Genomic DNA, 17,008 nt, shown 5'->3' with positions numbered 1-17,008 from the left:
GTGTACTATTACATAAGCACTTGCTAAATAATACAGAAATCAATTGCAGCCCCTTCTGGAGGCTGCAGACCGTCCCCTCTTTAACTGGTTAGAGCTCCTCTGTCCAGGCTTCAGCAATCCTTCCACCCACCCACCCCACCCCCACCCTCCGCACTGACTGGGGGATTTCCAGGGGTAGTCAGAGGCCCAATGTGCTGCCATAGGGTTTGAGGTTAGATCTCAGAAGAACTTCCTAAAGGATAGCCAAGAGGAGTCTGGGTTTTCTTCTTGGGAGAGTTAGCCAGTAGAGCAGGCCCAAGGTACGATATTTCTGGAAACTGGGTGCGAAGTATCGGGGAGCAAGGTCAGGGGCAAATATGGAATCAGGGCGCCACCTAGTGGCTCCCTCACCTCCCCAATTGGAGACGCCTGGGAGCCCAGGACCTCCCAGCCTACTTCCATCCCCTGCATGGGAAATAACCTTTGAGCCCTAAAGATGGGACAGAGGTTTTGCTTATGTGGTTTTATTTACTCTCTCCCCTATCCCTTCAATTCCCTTTCTTGAGGATAAGAAACTCAAGGGCCCAGAGATTGACCTCCCCAAGATCACTCAGTCTGCATTTGAGCCCAAGGCTCAGACTCCAAAAACCCATGCTCAGTTTTCTACCCTTCCCAGCCATGTGTGCAGCCAAGGCAGCAGTGAGCAAAATGAGGAAGTTCCAGCCCAGAGAGCCAGAGGTTTGTTGGGAGGGTGCGGTGAGGGTGAAAGGGAGCATATGGGAGAAGGGAGCGAGATTCAGTACCTGGGACGCATCCATACGGCTCAGGCGGTGGGGGTGGGCTGTGACCCCCGCGCTTAGAAACCACCTCAGGTGACAGAGTCCCCACCCAATGTCACAGCTCCGACAGCACTTTATTGGGCTCTCAGTCCCCAGTTCACATGCAGAGGGGAAGCCATGTGAGAAGCAGGGGTGAAAAGGGGGCTTCTCCCCTGGGGACAGCTGCTTCCAAATCTAACCAAATCCCAGGGAAAGCCCTCATGCTGGGCCTCCAGCCAACAGCTGGAGTCAAACCCTAGGGGGCAGTGGGGCCGTGTGAGGGACTGAAGGGGCCCCACTACGGGGGTGTGCACACAAAAAAGGATGAAAGTGCTTTGACTTCGGAGTCACAATCCCTACCCCACCCCCCACCCCCAAAAAACCAGATTTCTCTCCAATCCGTCCCTCCCTCCCCTTCACGTTAGCATGACACAGTCAGGTTACCAAGGGTCACCTCCCTGGGCCCTGAACATTTGCATACATTTGCATACACAGCAAAGCAGGTCTGGCTAAGGCCTTTCTCTGGCGGCAGTGGCGTCGGTGCAGGGTGGGTGATTTCGCTCTCCTCTGCTTGTTCCATCCCCCACCCAGGATACCAGACAAGCTAAGGGAGAGGCCAGTTTAACAGTGCGAGTCCCGGGGCTTAGACAGTGCTGAGAGCCTGGGCGGGGCCAGGCCCAGGGGCAGCTCCTGCGGGGTGGGGGTGGGGGCAGGGGCGACCTCAGCCCCCGCGGCGGCGGTGGTGGTGGCTGTGCTCCTCCTTGGGCCCTGCGACTCTGGGGCTTTGGAAGTGCTTGTCCTTCTTCCCTGATCTGTGGGAAGATACGGGGTCGGGGAGAAAGGGCCTTAAGAGTGCAACACCATATGATGAGAAGGGGACCCTGCTCTCCAAAGGAAGCTAACACATGCAGCCGCTACCCAACACATCGAGGCTGCTGGCCTGGCCTCCCAGGATGAAGGCCTGTTGGGGAGGCAGAAAGGTGGGGTGCAATCTCCCTTACTCTCCGGGTCATGCAGGTATAAGCGTGGCAGGGAAGTGCAGGAGGAAAATTTCCCCGCCCACTCAAAAGGGGATCCCCAGGAGCCTAAGGAGCTTTTCGCCCTCAGGGAAAGTCCGGAAATACAGCTGGCTGCCTTCTCCAAGGGAAGCCAGCGAGGGACTAAAGGTGGAGATAACACATCAAATTAAAGACCCCCCTACTCAGGGCCCTTGCTCGTTTATACCCCATCCCCCACCCTCAGCCTCCTCTGACCCACCAGACCCAAAGCCCTACACCTGCCTACCTCTTCTTCAGTGCTTTATCTCCAAGGAAGTGGCTGAAGATGAAGTCCTCAAAGTCATCCACCTCATCGTCATCACCTGTCTGTCTCACAGCCACCTCCTCCAGGCTGTCCTCCAAGGCATCCACAAAATCCCGGAAGTGGAGGCGGTCGTGGCGGAAGATGCCATTCTCACCAAAGTAATCAGGTGAGAGGGGCAGCTCCTTGGTCAGCTGCCCAGCCCAGGGCAGCCGCGCCAGGTACGTCCTCAGCAGAGAGGCCAGCTCCTGTTGCCGCACTGGGGCCAGCTCCACATCGAAGAAGGTCAGGCCCTCCTGCCGGGCACATTCGTCCACGCCCAAGCAGCCCTGGGGTGCCCGGTACTTGCGCCTAGACAGCTCTGCCCAGGGTGGAAGGGGGTCTTGCCTGTCTTTAGCCCCCTCCTTCCACCGAGGATGCTTCTGCCTTTCTCTGGAGGAGGGGCTCCCGTTTTTCCTTGGGGGCTCCTTGGGGCCTTGTCGCTTGCCATCCTTCTTGCTGCCCCATTCTTCTACCCTTGGTTTGCCCTCCTTCCGTTTCCCTGCCAACTCCCTGTCTTCCTCACCCACCCAGCTCTTTTTTCTTTCCCGACCAGATTCCTTTTTCTTATGCTTCCAGTGCTCAGCCTTCCAGTCCCCCTGCCCATCCCACCACTTTTCCTTTCCACTCCATTCCCTGGCACTCTGGAAGCGGGGCTCTTGACCCCAGGCCTCTGAGGCATTGGCAGGAACCCCAGAGTCCAGGCCCCAGCTCTGCAGGCCCTGCAGCTTCTGGGCCAGTCTCTGGCCCAGCTCAGCCAGGCCAGCGTGGGCTGGGTCCCCTTGGCTGGCTGCCCTCAAGCTCTGCTCCAGGTCCTGCTGCACAGATCCCAGCAGCTGCCGCTGCCTCTCCAACTCTTGCCTTAATGCCTGGGCCTCAGCCTCCAGCTGCTGCTTCTGCTCCAGGAAGCTGGGTCCTGACTGCTGCCCCCTGGGACCTTGCTCCTGAGAGGCCTTGCCACCCTGAGGGCCTCTGCCCCAGTGGAGGCACACCCCATCTGTGTCCCGGATGCAGCCAGCCTCCAGCCCCTGAAGCCGGGCCCGCAGCTGCTGCAGCTCTGACTCCAGGGCCCGCTGGGAGGCCTCACCCCGCTGCAGAGCCCCCCGGAGCCAGGTATTCTCCTCCTCCAGCCCTTTGGGCTGGCGTAACAGGTTCTGGAGCTCTTCTTTCTGGGTCTAGAATGGGGGTAAGGATGGGGGGGTGCATCATAAGGCAGGGGTCCTTGACAGGATGGGCCCAGTGCCTTTTAGCCCAATTCCATTTGTCATGGTGGGCAGGAGGCCCAAGGCCCTTTTATGGCCAAGGATAGCTGAAGATTTGGTTCTCATCCTGCTCCCCCACCCCCCACCCTGTACCAGACCCTGGGATCCCCAAATCCCATCCTGTACCTCAGCTTCTCTGAGATTCACCTAAGGATAGGTAATATGTGGTTCTCGTGGCCCTATTTCCACCTCCACAACCAGAACAGACATTAATTGATCACAGCACATCTCTCCTACTGGGCCTTGGCATGTTCTTCGAATCCTTCACCTCACAGTGCTCCAGGCAGACCATACCAATCAATCAGAGACAGCATGCCAGGAAAAACAGATAAGCCAGCCCTGGCCTCAACTTTATCATGAGAGATGTGACTAGAGAACTAGGGAGAAGCCCTGACAACAGTGGGAAAGAGAAAGGGTCAAGGTGTGTGGGGAAATAAGAGACACTCCTTTAGGGGGAAGACTCTCAAGACAGAAATCTGGCCCAGGGAGAGCCGGCCCTGCCTGCCCCCTCCCACCTGTGCCCACCTGCAGCTGGGCCTGCAGCAGCCGGATGTCCTGGTTCTCCTTGGCCAGCTTGTCCAGCAGAAGGCCCATGTTCTGCAGGCTGGGAACACTGCCAGGGGGCGCCGACACCTGCAGCTGCTCCCTTAGCCCATCCTGAGGGTGGAGGAGCCAGGGACCCCAGTTACCACAGCAGGGGGCCGCCCCGATATTCCCCACCAGGTCCCACACACCTATGGAGACACTCACACATACCTGCCCATCCCCCACAGCATCCAGCAACTCGGGATCCAACCCAGTATCCGGGAAGACCTGCAGCTCCACTTCCTCCATGGGACCTGTGGGAATGGGAAGCCCTGAAAGTGGCCTCAAGGCACACAGAATCCACTCCCTACCCCCAATCTGACACACACACACACACACACACACTCACTCTTCCTGCCCTGGACAACCTATGGCTCAGGGATCCAACAAAGTATAGGGCCAAAGCCAATAACTTAAGCAAAAATATTCGATTCCTAGCACCCCACCTCCTAACCCAGAAACCCCCTTCCTTCATCATCATTGCCTTTCTTAGGGGTGGGAAAAGACAGACATGCACAAGCCAGGGCCCCTTCCCACTTACCTGTGTCAGACTCTGAGAGGCCACCTGAGGATGGAGACAGAGGGTGGGGTGAGTGAGAACGTGGCAAGAGGCAGGAGGGGACGGAGTGGAGCTGCAGGCCCCAGCAAGGGAGGTGCCACTCACCGGAGAAGAGGAGGATCCCCAGGCCGAGCAGAACCAGGGCTCCAAGGAGACACATGTTGAGGGAGATGCCCAGCTCCCCACCCACAGCCCCATCCCCGGCCTGGCCCTCCACACCACGGGGCGCCACAGGTCGAGGAGGGCTGGGGTCCCGGCCGTGCCGTCTCCGCAGGCCCTTCATATCGAAGTCGGTGTCGTCGTCCTCGCTGCTGGAGCAGCGGTGCTCCTCTCTGGTCTGAGCTGGGGGAGGGAACAGGGGACAGAGCAGTGATGCAACCGGAAAGACAGGGCATGGGCATGGGTTTGGTGGGGAGCGGAGGAAGGCACAGGGAGGCTCCCAGCCCTGACTGCAGAGATGGGCATGTGAAGACCCTGCCCATTTCTGCTTCAGTCTCAAATGACAGCCTCTGTCCAGTCTGGAGGTAGGAGACTAGTCCTTTTGATCTCCAAACTACAAGAGCCATTTTCTCCCTAAAAGCATCCTGCTTCCTCAGTGTGTGCCTCCCCATCAAGCTCCTGCAGCTGTCACCACCCTCCCAGTTGCTCTATCTAATGCCTGTCTGTCTGATTGTCTATCTGCCACTCTGTCTCAGTCTCCCTCCCTGGCTCATCCCTTGTCCTGAAGGAGGTGGTCTCCCTGGCACCATTTCCGGATCTCTGCTCTTTCTCACCGTACACCACACCATCACCGACTCTCTCTCCCACACCCCTGGCATCCCTGACAGCAACGGGTCCCTAATCTGTAGCTCCTGACCTGGCCTCCCCGGGAGGTCTGACTGCCTACTGGCCACTCCCACCAGGATGTGGCCCTCAGGGACCAAACACTCAACACGCTGCCCTCCAAACTGGTTCTCTTCTGGGCTTCCCCAGTTCAGGGAAAGGCACCACTGCTACCATCTAGACCAACCCCCTCTTCACCCCACACCCAATGAGCCTTGACAATCTGACACTTTAAACATCTCACCAATCCACCCCCTTCACAAGCTCTATTGCAACTGGCTTAGTTGAGATCTTCCTTTCCTTTGGCCCTACAGCAGCAGTCACCTCCTGAATGGCCCCAGTCCCAGCCTCTGTCCCCACACAGATGCTCTTCCAAAAGGATGGTTCAATCCCTGACACTACTCAGCCACAGGCCTTGGACAGAACCTCCTCAGCCCGGGACATGAAACCCAGCGCAACCTGGGGCCAACTGACATTTCCAACCCCTCCTCCTTCCTCTCCCCCCTGCCCTCAGACCCACCCTCCTGGCCCCCAATCCTTGGTTGATGCCACAGCCTTGGCCCGGAAAGTTCTCTTCCTCCTGCCCTAACCTACCAAAAGCCTACATGTTGCTTAAGGCCCCATTCATAGGTCACCTCCAATGAGAAATGTTCCCTAACTGCCCCTTCCTCTCCCTTTCCCTCAACCTGTCCCGACTGAACTCCTCTCCTCCTCCTCTGGGAGCACCTTAATCACACCTCCGTGATGCATCCTCACAGGTTTGACTTGCACATCTTGCTCTCTCACTCCTGGTCTGCCTTTTACACAGCCACGAACCACCCACCCTCCCTTCCACAGGGCCAAGCACCAGCACATGGAAGGGTCTCGGTGAATGAGGGCTGAATTCCAGAGGAAAGGAGAAGGGAGGCCCCATGGCAGAGAGGAAGGGGTCAACCAGAGCTGGCCCTGCCACTTTCCAGCTGTGACCTTGGTGAAGTCACTCACCCTCTCGAAACCTCAGGGTCCTTAGGGGCAGTGGTGAGGATTCACTGGTATAATTTAAGGAGGGCACCAGGCCTCTATGTCCCAGGGCCTGAACTAGAGCATGTGCTCAGTCGTGATGGCTACTCCCAAACCTTCTAGAAGGAGAGTGACAGAGGGAGGCAAGGAGAAGGCTCTCACCTGCTTTGGGAGTTGAGGGCAGGCTCTGTGGGGGGTTCTGGTCCTCCAGGTCCTGTGGGTCAGGCCCCAGGCCTGCCTCAATGGCAGTTTCCTGCAAGTTGCCCTGGGCCACTGAGTCTCCTGGGCCAGAAGGGTCCATACTATGACCATCACCTTCCAGGGCACTCTGATGCAAACACAGCACATAGCCATGAGCAGCTCCTGGCTCTCCCCCACGTCCCTCTCCCCTCTTCCCCAGTGAAAGATCTCACCTTGGCCTCAGTCTCCTCTGGCAGGATAGGACCAGACTGGAAGCCCTCACTCTTGAAGGTTCCTGTGGTAGGGAGAGAAGGCCCAGGAAAAACATTAACCTCCCTCTCACCCCCACCCCCACTGAACTTCCCATGCAGCCTTCTGCTCCCACAGCCCCCAGCGGGTTGGAAGAGGCAAGAAAAAGCCAGAAAATCCAGGTCCAGGATGAATGGGGGAAGGCGTTTATGAACTGAGATTAAAGTGGGGGAATAAGACTAGCCAGCCTTCCTGTCCCCAAGGAAACTGGGAAACCCCAAAACATGGAGGAGAGGTAGCTACCCCCCAACCTCACCAGGACCCCATTACCTTCTCCATCCAAGGTCCCAGCTAATTCTTCCTCATCTGCCCTGGAGGGGCTTGGAGGGGTCTGGGGGGCCATTTCAGATCCTGGGTCCATCCTGGATTCTGGGCCCAGCGTTTCCACAGGCAGGCTCTGAGGGGAGGGGCGTAAACAGAGGGGCTGCACCAGAGCAAAGACAGCAGGACACAACCAGTTAGCATGGGGTGTTCTGCTAGGGTCCCTGGAACCAGCCACACCTCTGAGGGACCCTAACCCAAGTCTCCTAAAGATATGGTATGCTCGGCAGTGTGCGGGGGCAAGCTGGCACTGCAGCCTCTCAGCTCAGACATAGAGCCTTTGGCCACCCCCTAATCTTGCTTCTGCTACGAGGAACTTTCAGAGGCCAAGTTTCTGTTAAATGAAGATGCACCACTGGACCAAGGAGGTGAGTCAAGTCAGCTTAGCAACAAATGTACAAGCCCAAGCCCGGAGTCCCCTCAGGAGGCTGGGCCTCACCCTCCATGTCAAAATCATTAGCACTCCCCACCCCCTGCCAAAAACAAAAACAAAAACAAAAAAATATACAACTGTATTTGGAGTTTGGAGGTGGCAAGTGAACAGAATCCCTAGACACCCAAGGATCCCAGCTCTGTTTCCCAGGGGATTCCCTGCAGCTGCTCTCACAACTGCCCACCCACTTATGTCCTCCAAGTTTTCCTGGCCTTTCATGCTGGTCCCTGACACTCCCTACCCCACCCAACTCTTGGCAGCTACTCACAGAAGCACAGCTAGCCACAGCCACAGCCAAGGCTCCCCTTCTCTCCCATGGGGCTCTCGCCCTGACCTGCAGCCTCAGCCTTTCTTCTCCCTGGATATGCCCCTTTGGCAGGCCCACATCCGTCCACCCCATCCATGGCTCCCGCTGTCCCTTCGAAAATAATTCTTGGCCTTAATATGTTTCTTCATAATTTTCAAAACACTGACAAGTATTGTCTCATGTTATTCTCATGATCATCCCCATGAGGCAAGACTCACAACTCCCACTTTACAGATAAGGACAGAGAGGTCAAATGGCCTGACTGAGGTCCCCCAGCTGTCAGCCAAGGCCCCCCAACATGAAGCCAGGGCTTCTGGCTGAGAGGATGGTCCCCGACTTCTCCACCCCTGCCTCCTCCTCTGCCTATGGCCCCAATCCATGTGTCCTGCCCCGGCGTCCACTCCCTCACTCTCAGCTGGGCTCCTCAAGGGCATCTCAAACTCAACGAGTCCAAACCAAGTGCCTCACCTTCTCCCTTCTTGGTTGTTCTAAGACACAGGGTCACTGGGGCTGGGAACTCTCACAGGTCTCATTGACAAATTTTTTCCATCCCCTTTCCCCAGTCTGGCTCCTATCCTGCCAGCCCCCTTCTCCCTTCTCAGAGGCTTCAGGAGCACAGAAGCTCACCGGGTTCCTGCCCCCACCAAGTCCTACCTGGACTGCTGCAGGAGCCCTGAAACACTCTCTCCCTGTTCCCACCAGCCCACATAGTGGTGTCACCCTCTTCCCAAGGCAGTGATTGTCTTGACACCCTCCAACTCCAAGCCCCTTGTGATTTTTCCATCAGAATGAAGGGCAAGTGCCTCAGCCAGGCCTTCAGGCCTCTCTTCTGGGGAGAGATGGCTCTGCCCCATCTCACTCCCACAATGGCTCTGACGCATGGGCCTCAGGCCATGGGCCTCCTCACAGTCTTTCCCAACATGGAGCCCCCATCGTTACCTGAGAATCTCTGCTCTAGCCGGTCTCCCCACCAGGATTTCCTCCCCACTTCTCTTGGCTTACCTGAGTGGTACCCTTCCTTCAAGGCACGGTCCAAGTCGCAGTTTCTTCATGAGGCCTTCCCCAAGAGCCCACCCTGGGGCCTGATCTCCTCCTCCCTGCCTCTGGAGTCCCTCCCACAGCCAGCAGGAGATGATGCAGGTGACCATAAGGACCAAGGAAGGGGATAAATCCAGAAAGCAGTCTGGCCCTGCAGGTACCACCCCCTTCCGGGCAATTCCCGGGCCTGTTCTTCTTACCTCTGAGCCGGCAAGCACCCAGCTGTTATCTGAGTCTGGAAAGGAGGCCATAGTTGCTGAGGTCCCCAAGGCTGCTGTGGCCGTCACCTACAGAGACAAGCTCTTAACAACCCCAGCTCCCTTCAGGGGAGGTAGGAGGCAGAGCAGCCTTGGATGGGTTCCAAGGTTCAAGGGCTGGGCGGCAGCCTCCAGAACCCAGCCAGGTTCCAGCCCTTCTATCCCTACTCTTCTGGACAGTATTTGTCTTGCAAATCAGAACCTACCAATAGCCACAGAGAAGACTGCCTCTTCTGGGGACAAACTGAGCCTTGGGAAATTGAACTGGCCTTGAAAGGTAAAAAGGCATAGGGCTGGAAAGGCTTTGGGGAATATTCAGTCCAATCCCCTCAAATTATAGAGAGGGAAAATGAAACCCAGAAATGTTGACTGATTTGACTTGTCAAAGATCAACAGCTAGTAAGTAGAGCAAGGAAAACAATGCAGCTCTCCCTTCACAATACCAGGCAGCCACAATCACTAATTCCCCAGGACCTGGAAGAGAACTTCTATGGCCCCTTTCAGTCCTAAGTCTCCCACCAACCACCCACCATAAGTCCTCTGTATGGTGCTAGTTCAGGGGTTCTCAACACTGGCTCCACATTGGCATCACCCAAGATTCGGATTCAACTGTTAGGGGGTGGGATCCAAACATGAGTCTCTTTTAAACCCTCCCCAGGTGAATTTCATGTGCAGCCAGAGTTGAGAACCACTGGCGTACCTCAGAGTCATTTGGATGCACCTTTAGTAAATCTTCTTGTCAGTTTCATTCTTTATTCTAAATTGTTTTCCTTCTCAGTCATCTCCAGAGTTTGATTTTTAGAGGACTTGAGGGTGAGTGGGAAAAGGAATTTGACAACTGTCATGTATAAAGCACTTCATAGTTTGCAAAGCATGGACAAAGACCAGGGCTGTGGCCCTACTCCTGCAGATCTGCTCTGACTCAGCAGAGTGGGTGTGGGGAGTCACTCCAGCCTCCAAAGCCTAAGAGCAAGGTAAAAAGAGAAAGATCTGCCCCTTCATCCAAGGCCAAGACCATCCCCTCACCCTACGGCAGCAGCAATTGGGAGCTGGAATGGATGTGGAGGGATAGATGAGTTGAGCCCTCAGAGTCCTGGGTTGGGATCTTTCAGAGGATAAATGATCGCTTACCAAGAGCCTGGAAGGGCAGTAAGTGGAAGACGACTGTGAAAGGGAAGTGGGGATGGGGAAGAAGTATGGCAGTTCCACCTTTGAAAATAACCTCACCGTCCCTTTCTGTTTTAACCGGATTAAGTCCTGTATAGTGCCCTAATAACCTCCAGTGGCCCCTGCCAGTCAAGATCCTGGTCCAGGACAGGTGAAGTACACCTCAGAATCTTTCCCGGCATCCAGGTCTCCCAGACACATGAATCCATCCCACATGAGACAGGAGAATGAATGCTATGACTTCCCCATACTAAAGCCTGGCAGGCTTCTGTGGGCATCTACAGAATGTCTGCTGCTCTGCCTTCTGCTCTCAGGCCCTCCCCCACTGTTCTGTCATCATCTCCCCATCCCCAGTTGCTGTGTGTGACTGTTAACAGGTGGTGGCAGGAAGGAAGTGGCAGCAGCTCAGGCTGAAGTCCCTGTTTATCCCTGGCTGTGTACAGCCTACTCAGGTCCTCCAGAACCAGGCACCATGGCAACCAAGCTGATGTCAGACCCACTGTTTCCATAGAAACCAGCAAAAGTATTTGGGTCAACAAGACAAACGCTTCTGAGACCCAAACAGGAGGCAGCCTGGAACCTCTGCACTCAGGGTCTCAAACCCTAAAACCTTTCTCTTTGTTGGGTTGACCCAAGATTCCAAAAGAACCCTGTTCTCCCAAGCCAGCATCTCACTGCCTTATTAGGAAGTTCTTTCTGCTGTTTAATCTCCACCCTTCCCTGCTGTGTTTTCAGATCTTTTTCTTCTCATCGACCTGACATCTAGAGGGGGAGGTTCCCCCCCCAACTACCGCCTCCCTTTTCATTCATTGTCCACCCCCAGGCAGAAATCAACAAAAACATCCTCCAAGAATTCTGTCGGAGACTTCTGCTATTTCTAAGAGATAGCTAAAGGGGGAGCTCTCCCACTCTGTACAAAACTAGGAAGTCTCTGGCTAATTTCAATCCATCTAACAGTTGTTCCCCCTAACTCTCTACAGCAAAGGACCTGGGACCACAAGAACTTGACAAGTTCCTGTTTCGAAAACATCCGCCCATGTCCCGCCTTTCCCCAGCCCAGAAATGACAAGCAGTTCTGAGGGTCCCGGGTGAAGCCCGTCCCGTCAAGAGTTCTGTCTCCCTTTTCTTTATCTTCCCTTTCATAAGGGATCTCTAGTCCCATTCCCCGCTGGGACATTACCTGACCCAGCTCTTGCTTCAGTCTTCAAGTGAACTTGTTGCGGCCTCTCTTGGTTTCCAGCCCGAGAACGGAGGGGAGAGTCACGTGGCCGGTGGCTGACCAATGGCAAGTGAGTTTCCCCGAGGGGGCGGAAACTTCTGGCCAATAAGAGCTGGACTTGAGACCCCGGGAGGGTGAAGGGGACCTGCGCCGCCGATAAACCCGGGTTTATCTCCTAGTAGGAGACTGGGGTTCGGGCAAACGGGATTTTATGTGACCTCCTTTCCTAGCGCCTGAACGGAGTTTCTAGAGGGAAGTCCAGCAACTGAAAGGCAAAGGGTGGCATCTCCTGAGACAAGGACAAGGGGCCAGTTGGCCCCAGCAATAGACAGCGACAGCTGCGGGACGGGGGAGGGGAGGTGCGGTAGCAAATTGTGGGCTTGGAAATAGCCCTCCTGCCACCCTCCAGTGCAAACTGTTTAAGGATGCCATTGCTATTTTTAAGAGTGGGAGGGATCTGAAAAAGCCTCCAAAAATGAGCTAGACTGGAGGCAGTCCCTCCCTCCACCCTGGAGCTGCACTTGACCCTAACCCAACAACTGGGACCAGTGGTATGGGGATGGGGATGGGAGCGGGACGCTAAACCCAGAGGAGCTTCCAGCATTTGTCTCCCAGAGGCCTTGGAGCCAAAGCTCCTGCCTGGCTCCAGGCCCGGCCCAGGAATGTGCTCAGAAAGGAAACTCAGTTTCTCACAGCAGGGAAAAGGGGAGGGGTGGGGGACTTGGACCTTCTTTGGCCCAACAGCTTTTACCAGGCTCAAGGGCCTGAATCCTCTGCCATTCCCACTTACAGGGACCATGGGGGTACATATCCCACTGCCTCCCCACCCAGGACCCTTTCCCAGTGGTGACAGTGCTCATTCTAATCTTTTTGCACATAAACAGCAGGGAGTCCTTGTTTGGATTTTCTGGTCATTTTTATTAATCCAACAGTACAAAAGATGCCCCCACCAGATCTCTGCCACCACACTTTCTTCCAAGAATTAGTGGAGCCAGAGGGAGCAAACTGAGCAAAGACACTCCCCCAGAAGCCATTTTACAAAATGGGGAGAAGGGAGGCAACACAAAAATAGCAACAGATAAAAGGGGCAAACAGAAGCACATACACAACACAAAGCTGAGCAATAGGGGCTTGCCATCTATGCTGTTTTTTCTCACTGCCTCAAAGGATGCTGGCCCCGCCAGTTCTGCAGTTTACCCTGTGTCCTCTCCATGTGCTAGGGAACTGAGAGAATTGAGGATAGGGGGCCAAAGAGGGGCCTTTGCCACCACACCTCATGTAGAGGGATCACTAACTTCTAAGACGGCCACAACCCCTGCCTGCCCTTCCCCACCCCAGTGAGAAATGTGTACATGAGCTGTAAGGAAAAAAAGAACAGCTGCGGGGGTTCCTTATCAGACCCCCAGCCATTGCTGGCAGGCAGTACTTTAAAAAGAAAATAAAAACAAGTAAAGCCCAGTGCAGGACTTTTGGCTGAAAAGAATAAGAACTGCTAGATCACTAGGCCCAAGAAGATATGAAAGAAAGGAAAGGGAAGAGGGAAGCCGAGCATTCAGGCTCTACAGCCTTTTAGTAACATGGCATTGAAGCTCTCTCAGCCTCCCCTCCACCCACCCCACCCCAGTGTCTTACTTGGATCCTATTACCAGGAGAGGAAATGAGGTATAAGGGATCTGCCCCTTTCCAAGCAGGGAGACAGGGGAATAAGGCGCCAGAAGTCGAAGGCGCAAAGGGTAATGTGCAACAGATGGACGAGCTGGGGGAGGGTTACACGACCAGAGTCTAGACTTCTGGGACAGTCCACACTTCAAATATTCTGGTCTGTCAGACCACATGTCCCAATTTTTGGCAAAAATATGGTCATTAGGAGAAAAGCACAAGAGAGGCTGAGAAAGAACCAGTGACTTTGGTATGAGGGAGATATGTCCTGATAGCATCTCTTATCTACAGTCTCAAAGCCCCAAATCACCAAGAAACTGCCAAATAGCCAAGAATCCTCCTGCTTCTTCATGCTATTTGGTTCTCTGAGGGAGGGAGGAGTTGGGTAGGATTTGGAGGAGGTGAAGGGAAGGGTGGAAAGAGGAGAAAATCCCCATTTATTCCCTCAAGCCATCTCCCAGAGCCCATCAAAGGGCTACTATGGATAGGAAGAGAACTTAACTCCTCTGGTCAGAAACCTTTAACACCTTTAACACTCCAAAGTGTAAGGCTGGAGCTGTGAAGCTAGATAGGGGTGTTAGGCACAGGTGTTAGAGGGCATCCAGCAGAGGGAACCCCCTTGCTCTCCAGATCTTCCTCCAGCCCCTTTTCTCTTGCAGCCACACCCTTAGGGCTCTGCTCAGCAAGGCTTTGGTTTCCCAGACCTCTGCAGATCTCAATGTGCAAGTTTCCAGAAGAGCGAGCAATCCAGGCCCTCTTCTGCCTGCCCACCTTAGTTCCTTTTCTGCCCCCAGAAGCCATTGTGTTTCTGCCCCAAGGGGATGGGGAAGCTAGTGGAAACAAGGACCAAGAGCCAGGCATGGAAACAATCACCCTGGAAGAGCACCTCCCTGGGCCACCTCACCAGTGTCACCCATCATTGGCAGCCACCAGCTGCCCCATGCCCTCGCGAATATAGACGGACTGGATCTCCTTGGTCTTGAGGCAGAGATCGCAGGCCCAGACAGCAGAGGCCTCAGTGGTCAGCAGCCCATAGGCGCTCTCAGTCATGCCCGTGCACTCGCGGTGGAACCACTTCTGGCAAGAGGCCTCACACAGGATGGCATCTTGGTCGTCGTTCACCTCACTCCGACAGGCACCACATGGGTACACCAGGCCTGGGGGAGGCTGGGGCCCTGAGCCCCCACCTGTCTTGCCAGGAGGTGCCAGGCTGTTAGCATCTGGAGTGCCCCCACCCCGTCCACTGCTGTTTGGGGGAAAACTGGGCTGATTCCCATTAACAGCAGCAGCCGGGGAGCCTGAGTGGGGCTCCTGGGGAAAAGCAGTGGGAGCAGGTGGATTCAAGGGCTTCCCTCCATCCTCACCACCAGGGCCAGGAAAGCCAGGGTCCGGACCTGGGAAAGGACTTGTGTTGGGAGGTAGGCTGGGGAGCCCCTGACCAGGTCTCTGGAGAGGAGAGGGGCCAAAAGGTGCCCCTGGCTGGGCAAAGCGTTGAGGGAGAGAAGGGGGGCCCAGCTCCCCTCTGGGAGGTTGTCCCATGGTGGGTGAGATCATGGGGCCAAATCCCCCCACTGGGCCAGGCATCATCTGCCCACCAGGAGGGCTAAAGTTTTGACCCAAAGGCTGATTGAAAGGTTGGCTGGGAAAGTTCATATTGCCTGGGGGTGGGTAGCCAGGGCCCTGGGGGGGCATGTTGAAAGCAGGGCCCATAGGGTTAGGAGGGAAAGGGGGAGGCTGTCGACGAAGAGGCTGGGGACCCCCTCCACCCCCGGTACCATAGCCTGGGGGTACCTGGCCTGCCATGCCCCCTTGTACACGGAAGCCTCCAAAGGGCACAGGACTGCCAAGGAACGGAGGGGCTGCACCCCCCACCTTAGGAGCTCCGAAGTCATCCTCAAAAGGGTTGGATGCAACCAGGTGATCCACCATGGGAGTTGGGGGTGGCGCAAACTCCGTCAGATGTGAGTATGCAGGGCCCTAGTGGGGAACAGATTTGGGGAAAAATGTCATGAAGGAAGAAGCCGAGTTAAACCAGGAGAGCACTAGAAACACCAATGTTTTTAAGGGTGGTACTGGCCAGATCTTAAACTAAGATCTTAAACTAAGATGGACCGCAGAAAAAAGAGAGGAACAGAGGGTAGAGAGCAGTAATTTTGTTTTGAAAGCTGGCAGAATTAGGATAGAATTTCAGTTCTGACCTTGAACAGTTTCAAGTCCCTAGCACAATAAACAATTAAAAAAAAAAAAAAGTAAAATAAAGAGATTATCTATCTATCTCCTGAGCTGTACAGCGCTTTAGCAGTCCTTGGCACTTAGAAAAAGTCCAGTAAGTGGTAGGTGCTATCATCACGAGGGAACCAGGACAGGAAAAGGGGGCGGGGTGGACTGTAACCCTGCCTGATGAGATCTTTGCCTATATCATCTCTTGAGGAAGTGTACTTCCCCCAGTTTATTATGAGATCGAGGGAAAGGAGCAGAAACAGCAAAAAGGTCAGCCTTCCCTTCCCTCTGTACCTGATACAAGATAACAGATACATACTTCAAGTGGCAGATTAGAGAAGGTCCCAAGGGACTGCTAGGAATTACCCCCACCGCCAACCACCATTCACCTGAGTATTTGACTTCCTTCGCTTTTTTTCTGGACTCTTCATTTGCAGACCTGGAAGAGCAGCAAACGGCAGAAGCAGACAAGTTTTCCTGAGGTTTCCCCAACTTCCTTTCTCCCAACCATCCCCTGAGGTCGCTAATTTACTTAACAAATAACAACAAGGGGTGAGATGTGAAAAATGAATTGTGAGTACGGCCATATACTCAGCTACCTTTTCCTTTAAATGAGGAATAGTCCATCTCTTGATACCCTCAGACTCCAAGTGACTCCTGAAATCCACGTGGCTTCAAGCCCTCAATCTGTGACACCTGTCCCCAATCCCTGGAGGTCTTCACCCACCTATCCTCTTCTTCTGAGCCTTCTTCCTTCAGGCCCATCAACCTATGATCCCAACTCCCTTCGGGGTTTCCAAGTCCTCGGCACCCCCAGCCCCTGTCCCTCTCAGCGCTCTCACCGGCCTTGCCCTGCTTCCTCCCGGTGCTGGGCGGCGCAGGGGGCGGTGCGGGGCCGCCACCTCCCTCCAGCTTGTCCGGTGGGGGCGGCGCCGAGGCGGCCATGGAGTGGGAGACCGGGGTCAGCGGCAGCGGGGGATGGAGGCGCCCTCGGGCTGCACCATCGCCCAGAAGGGAACCGAGGGGCAGTGCAGGTCCCCAACCTGCAGCGACCTCAGGTGCGGTAAGCAGGCGGCGCAAGGCAGAGCGCGAATCGCGCGCTCGCTCCAGACTCTCCGCCCGCCCGCGGCAGCAGCAACAGGAACCGGAACTCAGTTTGGCCACCACCACTGAGCCCGGCGAAGAGGGGAAGCAAGTTCTGGACCAGACTCGACCGAAAGCTGAAGGCTGCGTAAGGGTGGAGAGCCGAGCCACACTACGAGCCTAGCGAACAGGGCGTTGCACTCTTAATGGAGCGGCCCGTACCATCTCGTCTTGGGGCGGCGCTGTCCGTCAGCCCCTGCTGCCGGGCCGTACCATTCCAGGCCGAGGGGCCGCGGCTGAGGAGGCGCGCGCGCTGCGGAGGCCCAGGAGTCCTGGGGGTCCGGCCGCGTGGCGCGCACTGGCCCTGTGGCCCCTGACCCCGCCCAGCCCGCGGCGGGAGCCGGCCCCCTCCGCACAGACGAATATCCCTCGGGGACCTGGGGGCCATGCGCC

General features: G+C 55.6%; 1 protein-coding gene across 5 annotated transcripts; it reads right to left on the bottom strand.

Moving 5' to 3' along the window:
- Positions 1–871: 871 nt before the first annotated feature.
- On the bottom strand, positions 872–16,744 carry PBXIP1 (PBX homeobox interacting protein 1). 5 transcript variants are annotated; one of them, XM_037825850.1, is made up of 13 exons: positions 16,315–16,744; positions 15,862–15,911; positions 15,125–15,229; positions 9,151–9,237; positions 7,122–7,275; positions 6,776–6,837; positions 6,525–6,690; positions 4,647–4,883; positions 4,524–4,547; positions 4,154–4,236; positions 3,923–4,054; positions 2,082–3,310; positions 872–1,609 (listed from the first exon to the last, which is right to left on the bottom strand). In XM_037825850.1, exons 1-13 carry the CDS (start codon positions 16,415–16,417, stop codon positions 1,519–1,521), a joined length of 2,523 nt encoding a protein of 840 aa, XP_037681778.1. In that variant the 5' UTR covers positions 16,418–16,744; the 3' UTR covers positions 872–1,518. The 5 variants fall into 5 exon arrangements, with proteins under 5 accessions (XP_037681778.1, XP_037681776.1, XP_037681777.1 ...); XM_037825848.1 differs by having other exon boundaries at positions 15,862–16,736; XM_037825849.1 differs by having other exon boundaries at positions 7,122–7,248; positions 15,862–16,733.
- Positions 16,745–17,008: the final 264 nt, after the last annotated feature.

This window comes from Choloepus didactylus, chromosome 2 (assembly GCF_015220235.1).
Source record: "Choloepus didactylus isolate mChoDid1 chromosome 2, mChoDid1.pri, whole genome shotgun sequence".
NCBI classification, from domain to species: Eukaryota; Metazoa; Chordata; class Mammalia; order Pilosa; family Megalonychidae; genus Choloepus; species Choloepus didactylus.
This window is presented reverse-complemented; position numbering and strand designations above follow the sequence as displayed.

Bases quoted from the DNA above. Each gene is read 5' to 3' on its own strand.
- PBXIP1 (XM_037825848.1), bottom strand. From the start codon at position 16,059: ATGGCCGTACTCACAATTCATTTTTCACATCTCACCCCTTGTTGTTAT. The intron at 15,230-15,861 runs GTGAATGGTGGT...GTTCCCCACTAG, and splicing joins GAAGGAAGTCAAATACTCAG to GGCCCTGCATACTCACATCT. The intron at 9,238-15,124 runs GTGGGGGGTGCA...TTGTCTCTGTAG, and splicing joins ATGACTTCGGAGCTCCTAAG to GTGACGGCCACAGCAGCCTT.